The following is a 15,228-nucleotide window of genomic DNA, read 5'->3' on the forward strand; positions in this document are numbered from 1 at the left end:
TTCAGACCTTTATTCTGAAGCACTGAATAAAGCGTGACCGGAAAATCTGGTCCCTGTACACTTTTGTATAAATAACATGCGTTTTGTGTACATAGCTCTAAGTGTACGTTGCGGAGTTTATGTTTACATTTAACATCTTTATAGATATCATGTAATAACTTAACAACTTTAGTCATGTTAATATTTAGGTTGCAAAAATGTCCCATGCAACCATTCAACGTTTTACTCTGAAAGTCGCATTAGGAAGTGTAATGTATTTGGTCAAATCTTCTCAATAGCCTTTGATACCTTAAATTTGTGAAGGTACCGTTAATTTTCTATACCCCACACCAACATGACAACGTAACATAAACATACTATATGCCTGTTTTGGTAATATGTTGAATAGTCTACAATGGGATGAGGAATGTTGACCATAATTACTGCTTCTCCAAAGTTGTTATATAAGTTATATATAAAGATTTAGACATAACGATAGAGTAAAAACACTTATTTCTGATATTATATTAAATGCCAGTGATATAATACTTGTGTCTGCTTTTCTTCAGCAGTTTAATAACAGAAAATATACAATTTTTGGTCATGTGGTTTGATTCTGATTAGTAAAAACACAGTTTATAAATGTTTCTAATGTACGATATGAATATAAGAAATTACTATGCCAAAGTCCATAACAAAAGACAATATCTATCTGATTTTTGTGAGATGCACGATGCTTATAAATTTAATACAGTTTATGCCTTTCATCAGTTTTGCTAGTATTGTATTATGTTTTATACATGATGCAGCTCGCAAACGTTTTGTTGTATGTACTGTTAATATCAGGAACTTGTATAATGGAGGTTTCGGTTTCATGAATCCATTTTTTGCAGAAGGTCGCCCAAGAGTGAAACTGTAAATTTGTTTATGCGCTTTAGAGGGTTTTATTTTGAAATAACGTACTTTTAACCGGAAGCGCTGTTTTCTTTGCAGGAAGCGATTAATTTCAGGCAGCGGGCCGGAGGCGGGAGTGTGTTTGTGTTGTCACCTGACTGGCAGCGTCTGCGGCAGCCGTCACAACAGCCGTCACAACAGCCCGACGGCTCGGCGGCAGCTCCGTCGCTCTGCTCGTTGGACCGGGCTGGGTTATGGTTCCCGGCGAGGCCAGAGGCGTACACGCAGGTTTCTACACCCGGGACCCATGGCGGCCGAAATCCAGCCGCAGCCGCAGGCTCGTAAGCCGTGTCTGCTGAGCGCGATCGAGGCTTTCCAAGATGTGGTGAGCTCGGCGGTGATCATCCCCAAAGAGGACGGCGTGATCAGCGTGTCTGAAGACAGGTACGGTCCGAGCCAGGCTTCACATCCCACACGCCTCATTCAGTCCCTGCGCCCTCTGATTGTTAGTAACTGGCCTCAAAGCCAGGCACTAACCCGGCATATTCACCCTTTAGCTTCATAAGCATGATTTTGATCAAATTCAATTGTTGTGCCTGATGAAATGGCTGATGTTGATTAGCTAGCTAGTGAAAGTGAACATATTCAAATCGAGCTTCTTTGTGCAGTTTGATGCTTAGATCATTTACTGCAAAAATAAATGTAGTCAAACTTGCTTTCAGTTGTAAAAGTACAAAAACATTTTCCAGAGTATCTGATTTCACATAAATTATTTAGCTGTTTTTGGATTAGGTGTATAAATTGCTGTTGGTTTCCTACTGTGCTGTTTTGAACATCAACCTGTTTTTGAGCTTAATTATTAGTATTTTTATTTAATGTACATTCTCAATTTCATACCAAGGATCAGTCAAATTAAATCATTTTTAAAATCAAATAAAACTGCTAGTACTTTCCCCCCATTTTTTGTCTTAAGCCCTGATCCATGACATCCATGCGTTCATGTGTTTATTGCATTTTAATGAGGGGACGAGATCAATCAACTTATCCAGGTTTCGCTTTATTCCGTTGATATGTGTTGTATGCTTGAGTTCGACCACAATGATTTTAGACGCTATCAATCACTCCAAACAACCGGGTGCTGGGCCTGGAGCTGACTGGCGGCTGCTACTCTTACACTGATGCAGAGTGTGATCGCATACAGTAAACTGTGTCTAACTTGTCTCTCGCTGTTCCATTACACAGGACGATCCGGGTATGGCTGAAGAGAGACAGCGGTCAGTACTGGCCCAGTGTCTACCACACAATGTCCTGTAAGTTGTCTCACGTACAGTTGCGTTTACTTTGTTGCAGACATACTGTTATTTTATAACAGACAGAAACACAAAAAATATTTAAAAGAATTTAGTCAGCAAAGTTAACAGCTAAGAGTTACTGTCTACTCTTCCTCTTTATTTGCTTTCATTCTGAGCGTGAGCGTGTTTCTTCCTATCGCACCAAACTCAGCAACTCACACATACTTCTCAGAAAGACATGCAAACATGAGGTTCAGACGAAGTTCAGTTTTGTTCGAGCTCCCGCTTTGTTCCTATTGTTACTGCAGCGCTGCAGGTTTGTGACACTGTTTGCCCTTGTTCCCTGCAGTTGTGCAACTGAAGGAAGTCCCATGCATCCATCAGCAAGATCTACAGCTTACAATAGCAGCAGAGGCAGCATGTTGTGCATGTTTAACATAAGTAAAGATTGAAATACTTGTATCTGACTCAGAATCAGATCTGTAATATCGAGCATTTTTGCCTCTAACCTGGGCTACACCCAGGTTTTATAGGGCTGTCGGTCACGTCTCATGGTCTTTGTCAGTAGGTGGAGTTTGCTCAGGTGTCATCATGTGATCGAAGTGTGGTATTTTGGTCAACTCAGCAAACTCCATCCCCAGAGCAACTGAAATGCAGTTATAAACGCCTTTATGTTGTGTTTCCTGTCAAGTGACTGACACTGGACTCGCATGTCATCATTTAGTCGCTGTTGTTGGTAATAACAATCACAATAACAGTAGCAACACAAATGTACTGTTTATACACAAAAAACAACACACAAACTGTCAGAATGTTCAAACTACTGTGGTTTGTCTCTGTGTCTCCAGCGTCATGCTCGTGTATGTCCTTTAACCCAGAGACCCGGAGGCTGTCGGTGGGGATGGATACTGGAACTATCTGTGTAAGTCCCAGCCATCAGCCCGTTTCAGCCCTTTGACCCTACTTCCTCTACTCACTCAGCTCAGAGAGGACTGTTGGTCACAGATTTTTTCCGTTTGAGGATTCTTGTGGGTCGCTATAATTGTCTTTTTTTTTTAACACGTGCAGTGGAATGCAGCAAAAATTGTATGCATTTAGTGACAACGCTGGCTGCCCTTCAGTGCAGCAGAGGAAGCGTCTGGTCAGTTTGTTTATTCGTTTGGAATGGGAGTTTTGTCAGGTCACTGTGAGCTGCTCCTTCTGAACAAAGGGAGTTTATGAACTGTGACATGCCATCTTTCCGCTCTGGGCTCTGTAGAGATCGTACAGAACCTTAATCTTTGGGCGCATCACTTTAGTCTCTGCTGAGATAACTTCATCTCTCTTGTCTTACAGAAAGCTCAATTCAAAACACACTGTGTCCTTATAAAGTTTGACGGTCAATGCACCAGTTGTGGAAAGCCATAGAAGCCTGTGGCATCAATATTCAAATGAATTTGCATGACCTTCTGACCACAGCGCTGCGTCACCAGCCTACAGCTCATGTTTCCTCCTTCGCACTTTGCATTGTGGCAGAATCTGAAACAATATTTGCCATTTCAACCCTTAAACCCTTGGAACCCGGCTCTGTTTTCCTAAAGGCTGCTGTTTTTAGACTGTGACATTGGCGTCTGTGACAGGCAGCTCTGACACGACGCCGCGCAGAGTGTCTGTTCATGTTTTACTGTCCAGCTTTTGGTTTGCTGTTCGAGCTGTTCTCAGCAGAGCCGATCCCTATAAAGACAGACAGTAACCAGTATTTCATGTTTCACGTCGGAACAATCTTTAAACTTTTAATAGCAGTTTTATTATTGCTGGGAGCCTCAGAGGAAATCACACTGTCAGACACAAAACTTTTCTTCTTCCTGAATAACACAGAGCTGCAGTTTTTTTTAAACTCATCTTTTACATTATGGTTTACAAAATGGGGTTAGAGGGCATTGCATTGTTTATCAGAGGAAGGCCTTCAGTGCAAAGTTTATGACATAAAATGTACGTTATGTACACCACCATATACTATTAATTAGCATAATTTATAGTATTTATAATGTTGAAATGGCAGACATTTTGTTTTGTATGGTTTATTTCAAGTCATTCATGCTGAATATCTGTTCATCATGTTGTACCATTGATGCATTTACTTGGGAAATTTAGTCATCGTGCACATGTTTCTTCCGCCGCTTCCTGTTTTTTAGGAGTTCGTCCTGTCAGAAGATTACAATAAGATGAGCCCAGCGCGCACCTACCAGGGTGAGACAGGATGTGTGTGTGTGAGCGTGTGTCTGTGAACTGTGGGGGTTAGATTAGACACACCCGCTCTTCTAATCTAAAACGTGGCCGTGGCTGTAGTCATCCAGTTCTGGTGGCTCCTAGTGGCGATGCCAGAAAAAGGAGCCTTTGGCACCTCTGAGCCCGATTCCAATAACTGAACCCAGATAGACTTGTAATAAAGTCTGCTCAGGACTTTGTGTACGTCCCTCTTTAACCTTAGATTCCTTTTTTATTTGTCAGCCAGAGTTTATTTATAACAAAGACAATAGTACTGGTCCATTATTATCTATTGCATCATATTTAAATAACTGAACCTTTGTTCTGTTGTAATTTGTTGATGTGATCCTAGCTCGTATTTCTTGGCAGACTGCTGCTCTGAAGTAATTGTGAAAACCGATCTCGTGTGTGCGTTCTGTGCGCCTTGCAGCCCACCAGGGCCGGGTGACAGTGGTGCTGTTTGTGTTGGAGATGGAGTGGCTCCTCAGCACCGGCCAGGACAAAAACTTCACGTGGCACTGCTCCGAGAGCGGCCAGGTGCTGGGGACGTACCGCACCGCCGCCTGGGTTTCTGGACTACAGTATCCTTCACGCCTGCCCTGTTTGTTTTCCTGATTTGCAGACTACTTGACTGTGAGGGTGTTTAATGAACCTGACAAGCTCCTTGTTAAATGGAGTGGAGTGGCTGTGGCCAAGCGAGAAACGACGAGCCATCTGTGGTGGCGGCTCCTTATTCCAGGTCTCTGCCTTCTATTATGACAACAGTCTATTTTAAGGCAGCAGTAAGATCAGATGGGGAAATTCAGATTAGCTTCCATTTAGTTAGTACTAATAGGAAGGACTAACAATAGGTATCAGTCATGCCGTTGTCAAGGAAACGGACTGAGTAGCTTTCTGTAATGGCCAGATAAAAGCCTGTGAATGCTCAGCAGCGACACTGATCCATACCAATGAGGCTGCCATGAGGCATCAGCCTGCTGGTGCCGGAGCCTCAGCGTTCCAACCTGTGTGGTTAACGTGGTGCGCAAATTATAAAGAGGAATCCGTTGTGTTTTGCTCCTATCCAGTGACTGCTGCTCTTCAAGCAATAGTCCGTAAGCTGGTGGGATGACAGAACATCATGTCTTTGTGTTTGAGTGTTCTGGCAACTTGGGCACTGTTCCTGTCATTAGAATAGTTTTAGGATACATCAGCAGGTTACTCCTTGTCCAGACATTGTTTTGCTCTTGACAATGTTTAATGACTTTGTATTGTAGTGAGTTAATCAGGTCACAGAAAGACTCTGACTATGTCACTGAGTCACTGGGGCCTTTTTATTCTCAGTTCCAGCTAAAGTACCTTGGGGGTTTGTCTTTGTTTGGTCTGTGTCTTTCAGCCCAGCTACACATAAACACTTTTCAATCAGCAGAACACAGGTTTATCTTCCTTGATTTAAACGGTAATCCAGATTCGATGTGGAGACCAGACACGCCTTCGTCGGGGACCAGTCTGGTCAGGTGACCATCCTGAAGCTGGAGCCGGACAGCTGCAGCCTGGTGACCACATTCAAAGGACACACAGGTACATCCAGAAAGGAAGGCAGCCTTTTGACCCTGTAAATCCAATCAAACTGTCATTGTTTTTATTTTGTATGGTTTTCACAATATCTTCACAGCTGTGTATTGGATCTCTTCTACATCCTGCTCTGCTTTCATACACTCAGGACTTGTGCAAATATTAGTTTGTGAAAATGAACAATTGTTTTGCCTGAGGTCTTGTTTGTTTTGGGCTGATATTAAACAGAGAATTTATAAATATAAATAGTAAAAACTGTGAGCAGCCAAGGAAGCAAATTAGGATTTTTTTGCTTAAATCATCATTTTTTTTTGTGAATCTATTGGGAGCCGTAATAAATTTCAAAACCTTGAGGTCAGATTGCATCTGTCAAGCTCTGTTGTCCTCAGGCGGTTTGCAGATCTACTGAGCTAGTTATGAAGCGTTTGTGAAGCTGATGGTCTCTTTTTGAAGATGTCAAAGTGAAATCTGCTTCAACAGTAGAGACCGTCTTTGCTGCATCTTTAATTAGAACTTGAAGCTTGAGGCTTATAGAATCAAGAGCCTTTTTTAAGGTCACTAATGAATGTTAAACTCAGGTATTTGTTTAGTGAAGATCAAATGTGTTGTAATAGGAAATATTTAACATGCAATCACTATAAAAACCAGGGGGAGTCTGGTCTTATGTCTTTGTCATGAGTGCGTTCCATGGCTCCCTTCACCCACTTATTCGCCTTTGTTTGTGTGCTCAGGTAATGTGACTGCACTGTGTTGGGACCCGGCCCAGAGGGTTCTGTTCTCCGGCAGCTCAGACCACTCCATCATCATGTGGGACATCGGAGGGCGGAAAGGCACGGCCATCGAGCTGCAAGGACACAAGTGAGAATCACAACCAGACAACAGTGATGTGTTGTCATTTGCTGCTCTGACCTGTTTTATCACTGGACTGTGTTTGTACTGGTCACAATGATTTATGCTGGTAGATGGTTAATGTTTTACAGTTTGTACTGCAAACATGCACTGTGTGATGTAATGATCTGGAAAATTCATGAGTAACTTCTACGTCACACCTCGTTGTTGATCAAGGCAATTTGACTTATTTTTATCTGCACAAATGCTAAACATTTATTTTAATTTAAGCGGTATTTATGGTCCAGAATGTGACAAGTTAGCAAATGCTGGGCTTCCTTGCATTCCTCTGTATAATGCACTGACTCATACACAGATAGGGCACGATAAATGAGTGTGTGTGTGTGTGTGTGTGCCTGTGTGTGTTTCCCCACAGTGACAAGGTCCAAGGCTTGTGCTACGCCTCACACACCCGTCAGCTCATCTCCGGCAGCTCGGATGGAGGCATCGTCATCTGGAACATGGACGTAACGCGACAAGAGGTGAGGGAACGGGGGAGGAGGCGGCACGCTGATGGAGCTGCAATGTGAGATGAGTTGTGTGCGCTGTATTTTTGTGTCCCACCTGCTGTGGAGAAAATTTTCATGAGAAATCAATCAAAGGTCAGTAGATCAGCAGGATGTTCTCCAATGTTCTCGCTTTCACAGACACAGTCTAACTTTAGCGTTATTGCATCATGTTCCCGGCTTCTGTGCTTTTCAGTCTGCACACAGCTAGTTAGCGCTCGACTGCCTCTTTATTTACCCCGAGTCGCTTTCATTTGGCCTGTGCGTCATTCTCATGTGTGCTAGTCCCTGTTATTTGTCCCACATTCTCATCTGAGTTTTATTTTCGGAGTCATTGGTTTTCTCGAAGCTGACATTCCTCAAGGCGAGCTTTAATATAACATCACTAGGTTGCTGTTGCTCCCCAAACAATCCCTCATAGCTATTACACTGAGCGCTGCTCTGTGCAGCTGGATTCCCAGCAAAGAATGCTACAGTAAAAGGCAAATTCTTCAAAGCTGTGGGACTTGAAAGGAAGATTACACTAAATTTGTCATCATGAAGGATGTATTGCTTGTGTCCTTTCTTTAACTCAAATGGTAGCATTAAATACTAGAGGTCTATAAAGTCAGAAGTCAGATAAAAATCATCTTGTTTTTTGTCTCTGTGAACACAGACTTTCAAACTTCTACTACAAAGGAGAAACTAAAAACGTGTGTTCTCACAGACACCAGAGTGGCTGGACAGCGACTCCTGTCAGAAGTGTGAGCAGCCTTTCTTCTGGAACTTTAAACAGATGTGGGACAGTAAGAAGATCGGCTTACGACAGGTACGACAGGGTCCAGCACTGGTTCCAACCGATTGTTAGTCATTTAGGGTTTCTGGTTCGGTTTCCAAACATCGTCAGACGTAACACATTGTTACACTTCAGCTCCACCACACATTGAATTCACCCATAAAACATAGAACTCTTCACTCTAGCTCTAATGGTGAATAAACATGCAGCGGCTGCTTTATTGTCTCGTTGTTAGGAACAACCTCATGTTGTGGTTGCGGTGTTTGTGCGTTGTTTCCAATACAGTAACAGAGATTTTTAGATTCTGTAGCAGAATGCACTGCCTTCGTGGGTTCACACTTCTGTTTTGGTATTAGCAGCTGATGATGAGAGGCATTCGTGTGTTATATGGAGGCGGTGATGACTTAAAACATTTGCCCTTCGACTTACAAAGACTTGTTGTGCGTAGCACCACTGTAGAAAGTGTGGCCAGGCCGTGTGCGGCAAATGTTCCTCCAAACGCTCCACCATCCCACTCATGGGCTTCGAGTTTGAGGTGCGGGTGTGCGACAGCTGCCACGAGTCCATCACCGATGAGGAGTGAGTAACAAGCAGCCTCCATTGTCCATGTGACATACTGAGCCTTTGTGCCGGCAGCCTGCTGGGCCCTCACTCACGCCGCTGACCAGCGTCCCCTTTGTGTCTTCCAGCCGAGCACCCACGGCCACCTTTCACGACAGCAAGCACAGCATTGTTTACATGCACTACGAGCCCACTACTGGGAACCTGCTCACCTCGGGCACCGACAAAGTTGTCAAGGTCTGGAACAGTCTCGTTGTTTTCCTTTTGGGAAAGTCAAACCATTAATGTGTAGCAGGGTGGGCACTGTGTTATTATTATTATTATTATTATTATTATTATTATTATTATAGATGCAGATGTTGAATAGACTGAAATCTAGTTTAATGACAAAAATGAAACTGTCTAATGCACGTATCTGTTCACAAACCGATGATGTCATGTGTTTGTCTGCAGCTATGGGACATGACTCCGGTGGTGTCCTGAGGTTTGCTGACAGCCAGCAGTTGACAGGAACCTCTGTTTGTGCACCTTGGAAGAGAATGAGAGGGATACGTCCAACAACGCCGACGCGATCTAGATAATATTTAACAGTGATTCGAAAACAAGCAGTGACTGGTGCACGTTCACGGTGATGACACTGCAGGCCAGTGAAGCCTGGGAGGACACAGGGTGACAGACCCTGCGTTTGTGTGAGACCTCAACCGCTGTGTTTGTGTGTGTGTGTGTGTGTGTGTGTGTGTGTGTGTGTGTGTGTGTGTGTGCTGTATGTGAGTGAGGGGAGCGGTGAAATTTACCTTCATAAGCAATGAGCAGATTCATTTACTCGATGTTCATACATTCCTCACCAAACAGTAGCTTCTAACCTGCTGGAGGTTTTTCGGTGTTTAATCGTTCAGTTGTTCCACCTGGAGCAGCTCCAGCCTTCAGCACCTGATGGATGGAAAAGCAACGTAACAACAACAGAGTAACAGCAGCAGCTTAGACCTGTGAACGCAGACGTGAAAGAAAGCTGAACCTCACATTTGCACCACCTGCAGGTAAACGGTTAGGTATTGACTGCAGTGGGTTTTATTTACTCAAACCTGCTGCTTGTCTTCATTTATGTGGCGTCCACTTTAGACACAGCACTGGATGAAAGCTTTCTTTTTCAAGCTTGCTTTCAGTCAGAGGCTGCTGCTGTTACTCACCCCCTGCACGAGGCGCCGGAGGCCGTCCTGCAGATGTTTCTATCATAAAATCAATCCCATGTAGTCATGAGAAAATGTTCCAGTGGCTCAAGTGGGAATGCGTGAAGGCCTCTAAGCTGCACGGTGTCACGTTTTTTTTTTTAGTCTTTTGATGTATGTGTGCCTGCTCGACTAAATAGTCTCTCCCCTAAGTGTTACACAAAAGCCAAAACCTTTTAGCACCGGCCCGTTTACAAAATCATCCTGTGCTAGCGATGTCAGTGAGAAATCATGCATAACAAACATATCTGAACTCACACAGGACGCCTAAATGGTTCATATCTGTAGCTTAGCAGAGACATCTGCTTCGGTTTGAACTGGGAACTATGTAGCATCTCAAAGCTCCCACAGCATCTGCACCTCTCGTCCAGCTTTCACCAGTGGCTTTCAGCGTGTCTGTTTTCTTCTCGCCACCGTTACGGTTTCACGTCACATTACTGTAAACTGACTGTCTTTGTCCACGCACTGGAATCAACAAGCAAAATCTTCTACTGTGAAGACAAATTGTGTTTCTGATTAAGGGTTAAGTCTGACTTTCCCAAAGACGTTTAGTCTATAAAGTTACGATAATGTTTAAGAGTTTATCCTGTGACTGAAGAGTCAGAGGTTCATTTACTGCACTTCACTTGTAATTTGGCTCATGAGACACAAGTTCATGGAGACTGAATCAGTTGGTTTCCAGTTAAGAGGTCGTCACACTGTTGAAACGAGAACAAAATGGTGGAACAGTATGGAAATGCAAAACTGAAGAGATCCCACTATTGTGATTCAAAATGCTTATCGGATGAAATTATTCTGAGGCCAGTGGTGTAGTTTTCTGTTGTGACTGTAACCAGTGTATAAATTATATTAAAAGGCAGGGATTTACCTGCTCCTCCACACTCAACATACAGTTTTACTTTGTACGTCTTAATAGTTGGGAATTTGCTGTTGTTATTTTTGGGGTTCTTAAAACTTTAGAGTCAAAGGAAAAAAAGGAAATAAATTATATATGTTGGGACATTATGTTTTTTATTTTCTTTGTACCAAGTAAAAGTTTAAATGGGCATCAAGCTGATCTCAAGCATTTTTCTTATAATAGTTTAATTTAACAATGAACGGGACAAAAGGTAATGTTTGCCATCGTACAAAGTGAGTGTATATTAGAAAATATTAGTGAGCATGTAAACAAGACACATGTTATGATTAGTAAAGATACATTCGATAAATCAAACTAAGGTTTTTAAGGTTTGAACTTGACTGCAAACTCCTCAAGTGCGGCCACAAGCTTCTCCTCGTCCTGCGGTGTGGCCCTGGAGGACGCCAGGGGCAGGTGCGTCGGCGCCGGCTTCCGATCTGGAAGATGTTCAAAGCGCATGACGCGTTGCCGCAGATTAAAAGGATTTCATTGTTTTAAACACAGTGCATCATTCTAAAAGGGGACCGGCCTCTGACCCTGGAAGAAGCTGCCGCTCGGCTGCTTGGCGGCGGCTGCGGACACGGCGAGCCACACCGCGGTGTCGGCCCCCATGGCCTCCGTCCTCAGCCTGGACTGCATCTTGGCGTGGAACCCGGGCATGGAGGTCCTGACGGCTGCAGGGAGGAGACAAGAACAGATGAGCCGCTCACAGGCGCAGGCCTCTGCCGTGTGCAGATGCTAGCGGTGATATTCAGCGACGTCCAACCTGGCGTGTCCGCCCAGCCCGGGTGCATGGAGGAGAAGTGGATCTCCCGGTGTTGCGCGGCCCATCGCTCCGTCAGAATCACCTGCTGCCTCTGTCACCGAGGAAACGCAACATCAGCCCACGTGCAAAGGCGCGGCGGCGGCGCGCCAATCGGCCGCGCTTACTTTGTTTTGAGCGTAGGCCATGGTTCCGTCGAACGAGCCCTTCTCGAACTGCAGGTCGTCGGCGTTGAGCTTCTGCGTGAGCATGCCGCCCGACGACACGGTGACCTGGGCCCACACAAGCAGAGGTCTGTTTTTACCGACGGCGGAGTCAAAGGATCCCATTCAAGTACACGGAGAGCTCGTCCTCATCCATGTGTGGAGCATTTCCTCCTGTCTAAAGTCAACCCACCACTCTCGGGTCATCAACCGTCTTCAGTGCAGGAATCAGTGCAGTGGTGAGAATGTACGTACCTGGAAATAAAGAAAAGCTGACTTATTAGTCCCGAAACCCCTGATTAGAGACACCATTCATTCTAACTTACCAAGTGTGTTTGTTGCAAAGTTTTTCTCCAGCCCCTCGTCAGTGAGCTCTCGCTGGTTCACCATACAGCCTGCATTGTTGATCTACTCAACACAACACGTGTCTCAGGTGAAATGACCTGAAAGGCTGTAACGGCTACACATTAGACATGAGACCTACCAACACATGCACGGTGTTGCTTTGGACAAAGCTCTGCGCAAACTCCCACACTTGCCTGGCGCTGGACATGTCGACAATGTGGACGTGCACGTTCTGGGAACAAAGGCCTCATGTTGGTCCATGATCTTGATCGCCACCAATAAACGTATAATCGATGCAACTCACCTGGTTTTTACTCCTTTGCACGATTTCATCCCGGGCTTGCTCTGCTCGTTCCTTGCTTCGACAGACCAGGTGCACGGTTCCTCCTGCAGGTTCCACAAAAACAACACGTCAACAGCAGCATCGAGGAGCAAACCTGCTGCTGATCTGATGATGGCAACTGCAGGACATCTCCAGCTGTGTCACAGCCTGTAGTACTTCATTAACCAGTGCATGGACTCCGCACTGGGCTTTTCTTCGAGTCACTGGGGCACGTGGGAGAAAGGGAACCGTCACACCCTCACCTCTGTTGGCGACTTCCTGCGCCGTGGCTTTTCCTATCCCGCTGTTGGCGCCTGTTATGACGAAGGATCTCCCACTCAGGTTCACGTCGAGGTCTGTTGGAGCGAAATGTTTTGCTGCAGCTTCAAAACCACTTCTGTTGGAAGCAAACGCAGTTAAATCAATAGACCTCACGCACATCACTTGCAACTATTTTACTTTCTAACAGCAGACAATAACAAATTAAATAGGATAGGTGACCAATATCCATAGAATTGATTAAATTTTCAGGAATCCAGAACGAAAAGAGAAAATAAAACGTATAAAAAACAAGACTCACGGGCTCAGGTTCAATATTTAATTCACATGACTACTTGTGTGCAGAGCAGTGACTGAGTGAAGCTACCGAGGATTAAATTATAGTTTATAAAACCATTAAAACACAGACGCGCCATCAATAGAAATGACATCCTCCACTTACCTCGTATATTCCTGGAGCCCTTTCACAAACCAGATCGCGTTCCTGTAGAAAGACATGTTACCGTGAACCCCGCGTCTCAGCCTCAATACGCTTTGCTGGTGTTTCATAAGAATAACCGGTGCTTGTTATGTAGGAAATTTATCTCGCGGGAAGTCACGTGGCTTTTAGTCGGAAGTTGATGTTTAGCAACAACGTAGCGTCGCTGAACGCGCATGGCAATAAACACGAATAAGTAAATACGCGGTGAATGTGTAATATTATAAATACCATGTGAAACAGAGAGCAGTACGCAATTTGACGTAAATATATATCTTATAATACTTAATCCTTTGTGTCCCTCTAAAGTACCATCTTGTCAGGATGGCCGAGTGGTCTAAGGCGCCAGACTCAAGGTGACAAACCTTCCTGTAAATGGGGCTTCTGGTCTCCGAATGGAGGCGTGGGTTCGAATCCCACTTCTGACAATCCTTTTCCGTTTTTATTTATAATTGTAACTTGTCACGTTACTGTAACATATCTAATTAAAACAATCACACAATTATTGTATACTACGGGACTGCTGCGATCAACAGACTGTTATCGCATCTGTATTTTGACCACATGAGGAGAGTTTCGCTCCAGGATGAGAACAAAAGCTCTCCACAATCATCAAGAACATATACACAATCCTACTGCAAAGTTTTCTGTTCCGTGAAAATCCATGTGCCTCAGAATCAATAGCTGGGGTTCACTGCTAATCAATATTACCCAAAAGTTAATATTACATTCCGTTGCTACCTTATTGTCTATAGGTAAGACTCAAGTTAAGTAAAAATCCATAGAGAAATATCCAGCATAAAACTATGATCCTATTGGTGCTTTTATATTATATAAGAAACAATCGATGATTGTCTGTTTCTAACATATGAGCCAACTCGGCGTAAGCGGCACCAGTATGGATCAAACAGCCTCCTCGCAGCCGTTCTTGCACGATTGTCAGGATGGCCGAGCGGTCTAAGGCGCCAGACTCAAGGTGATAAAACCTTCCTGTGAATGGGGTTTCTGGTCTCCGAATGGAGGCGTGGGTTCGAATCCCACTTCTGACAATGCTTTTCTACTTCTCCCACACATGACAAATGGACGATAACATGAACCAGAATCTCTGGACACGTAAACAAAGAAAAAGTTACCTGATAGTTGCATCTAATAAACCCTGACTCCTGTCTTCACCTCACTTTTGACTTCTTTCAAAGGAAGAGGCAGGGATTGTGAGTGAATACAAACACCTGGGAGTGTACTTGGACAATAAACTGGACTGGACAAAGAACTCCTCAGCAGCGTACAAGAAGGCTCAGAGCAGGATGTACTTCCTGGAGTAACATCTGCAGCTCCACGCTGAGGATGTTCTATGAGTCTGTGGTGGCCAGTGTTGTTTTTTATACTGTGGTCTGCTGTGGCAGCAGCATGAATGTAGCAAAGCTCCGGAGATCCTTCCTACCGGTGGCCATCAGTCTCCTCAAGTCCTCCCCCATCTGTAAGGGTCCAGCTGTGTCTGTGTAGCATCCTACATGCATGTGTGTATGTCTGCAGCAATCTATAGGAGTTCTATGTGCATACAGTACATAAAAAGTAACTAGATTTGATAGTTTGCATGTGTGTTTTGTTGGTATATACATATGTATGTATATGTATGTATTTATACATATATTACTTTGTCCGTCTGTCCTGAAAATATGTTTTCTGTTTTCAATTCTCCCTTCTATACTATGTAAAAACAATCATGAGTGTACAAAACAATTCCTCTTTGTGATTAATAAAGTTTTTTGAATCTTGAATCTTAAAAACATTAAAACAGGGTAGATGCATGTATGTTGATTACATGTTTATCATGCTGTTTTTCTGGTTCTAGTTCAACGAAAACAATTATTTAAATCATTATGCTTGTATTTTTTGGTTTAGTTGTTAATCCGCTTTTATGAAAGAGGCAACGCCATCTGCTGGCAAAACTGTAAAGGCAGCAGAAATCAAATGTTGCTGTGAAAAAAAAAATATTGACAGTGTGGCCAATTAAGATG

At 43.9% G+C, this 15,228-nt stretch overlaps 2 protein-coding genes and 2 non-coding genes across 4 annotated transcripts; 3 read left to right on the forward strand and 1 right to left on the reverse strand.

The window, feature by feature from the left end:
* Positions 1 to 1,003: 1,003 nt before the first annotated feature.
* Positions 1,004 to 10,808, forward strand: wdfy2 (WD repeat and FYVE domain containing 2). Its single transcript, XM_029136982.3, has 12 exons — positions 1,004 to 1,317; positions 2,116 to 2,183; positions 3,014 to 3,087; positions 4,340 to 4,394; positions 4,843 to 4,993; positions 5,860 to 5,972; positions 6,698 to 6,824; positions 7,231 to 7,336; positions 8,067 to 8,168; positions 8,584 to 8,714; positions 8,825 to 8,933; positions 9,150 to 10,808. Exons 1-12 carry the CDS (start codon positions 1,181 to 1,183, stop codon positions 9,177 to 9,179), a joined length of 1,203 nt encoding a protein of 400 aa, XP_028992815.1. The 5' UTR covers positions 1,004 to 1,180; the 3' UTR covers positions 9,180 to 10,808.
* Positions 10,809 to 10,986: 178 nt separating this feature from the next.
* Positions 10,987 to 13,334, reverse strand: dhrs12 (dehydrogenase/reductase (SDR family) member 12). The gene is made up of 10 exons (XM_029136983.2): positions 13,175 to 13,334; positions 12,717 to 12,850; positions 12,436 to 12,518; positions 12,271 to 12,363; positions 12,113 to 12,194; positions 11,980 to 12,041; positions 11,751 to 11,855; positions 11,587 to 11,677; positions 11,357 to 11,494; positions 10,987 to 11,257 (listed from the first exon to the last, which is right to left on the reverse strand). The coding sequence occupies exons 1-10, from the start codon at positions 13,279 to 13,281 to the stop codon at positions 11,145 to 11,147; spliced, it is 1,008 nt and encodes a 335-aa protein (XP_028992816.1). The 5' UTR covers positions 13,282 to 13,334; the 3' UTR covers positions 10,987 to 11,144.
* Positions 13,335 to 13,528: 194 nt separating this feature from the next.
* trnal-caa (transfer RNA leucine (anticodon CAA)) lies at positions 13,529 to 13,638 on the forward strand. The gene is made up of 2 exons: positions 13,529 to 13,566; positions 13,593 to 13,638. It is a non-coding gene; the product is annotated as a tRNA-Leu (tRNA).
* Positions 13,639 to 14,148: 510 nt separating this feature from the next.
* trnal-caa (transfer RNA leucine (anticodon CAA)) lies at positions 14,149 to 14,259 on the forward strand. Its single transcript has 2 exons — positions 14,149 to 14,186; positions 14,214 to 14,259. It is a non-coding gene; the product is annotated as a tRNA-Leu (tRNA).
* The last annotated feature ends 969 nt before the right edge of the window (positions 14,260 to 15,228 follow it).

The sequence above is a fragment of the Betta splendens genome, chromosome 21 (assembly GCF_900634795.4).
Source record: "Betta splendens chromosome 21, fBetSpl5.4, whole genome shotgun sequence".
NCBI lineage: Eukaryota > Metazoa > Chordata > Actinopteri > Anabantiformes > Osphronemidae > Betta > Betta splendens.

Bases quoted from the DNA above. Each gene is read 5' to 3' on its own strand.
- dhrs12 (XM_029136983.2), bottom strand. From the start codon at position 13,281: ATGAAACACCAGCAAAGCGTATTGAGGCTGAGACGCGGGGTTCACGGT. The intron at 12,042-12,112 runs GTAAGTTAGAAT...CTTTATTTCCAG, and splicing joins CTTTGCAACAAACACACTTG to GTACGTACATTCTCACCACT. The intron at 11,856-11,979 runs GTGGGTTGACTT...GTGTGGGCCCAG, and splicing joins CGGTTGATGACCCGAGAGTG to GTCACCGTGTCGTCGGGCGG.
- wdfy2 (XM_029136982.3), top strand. From the start codon at position 1,181: ATGGCGGCCGAAATCCAGCCGCAGCCGCAGGCTCGTAAGCCGTGTCTG. The intron at 3,088-4,339 runs GTAAGTCCCAGC...CCTGTTTTTTAG, and splicing joins TGGATACTGGAACTATCTGT to GAGTTCGTCCTGTCAGAAGA. The intron at 8,715-8,824 runs GTGAGTAACAAG...TGTGTCTTCCAG, and splicing joins GAGTCCATCACCGATGAGGA to CCGAGCACCCACGGCCACCT.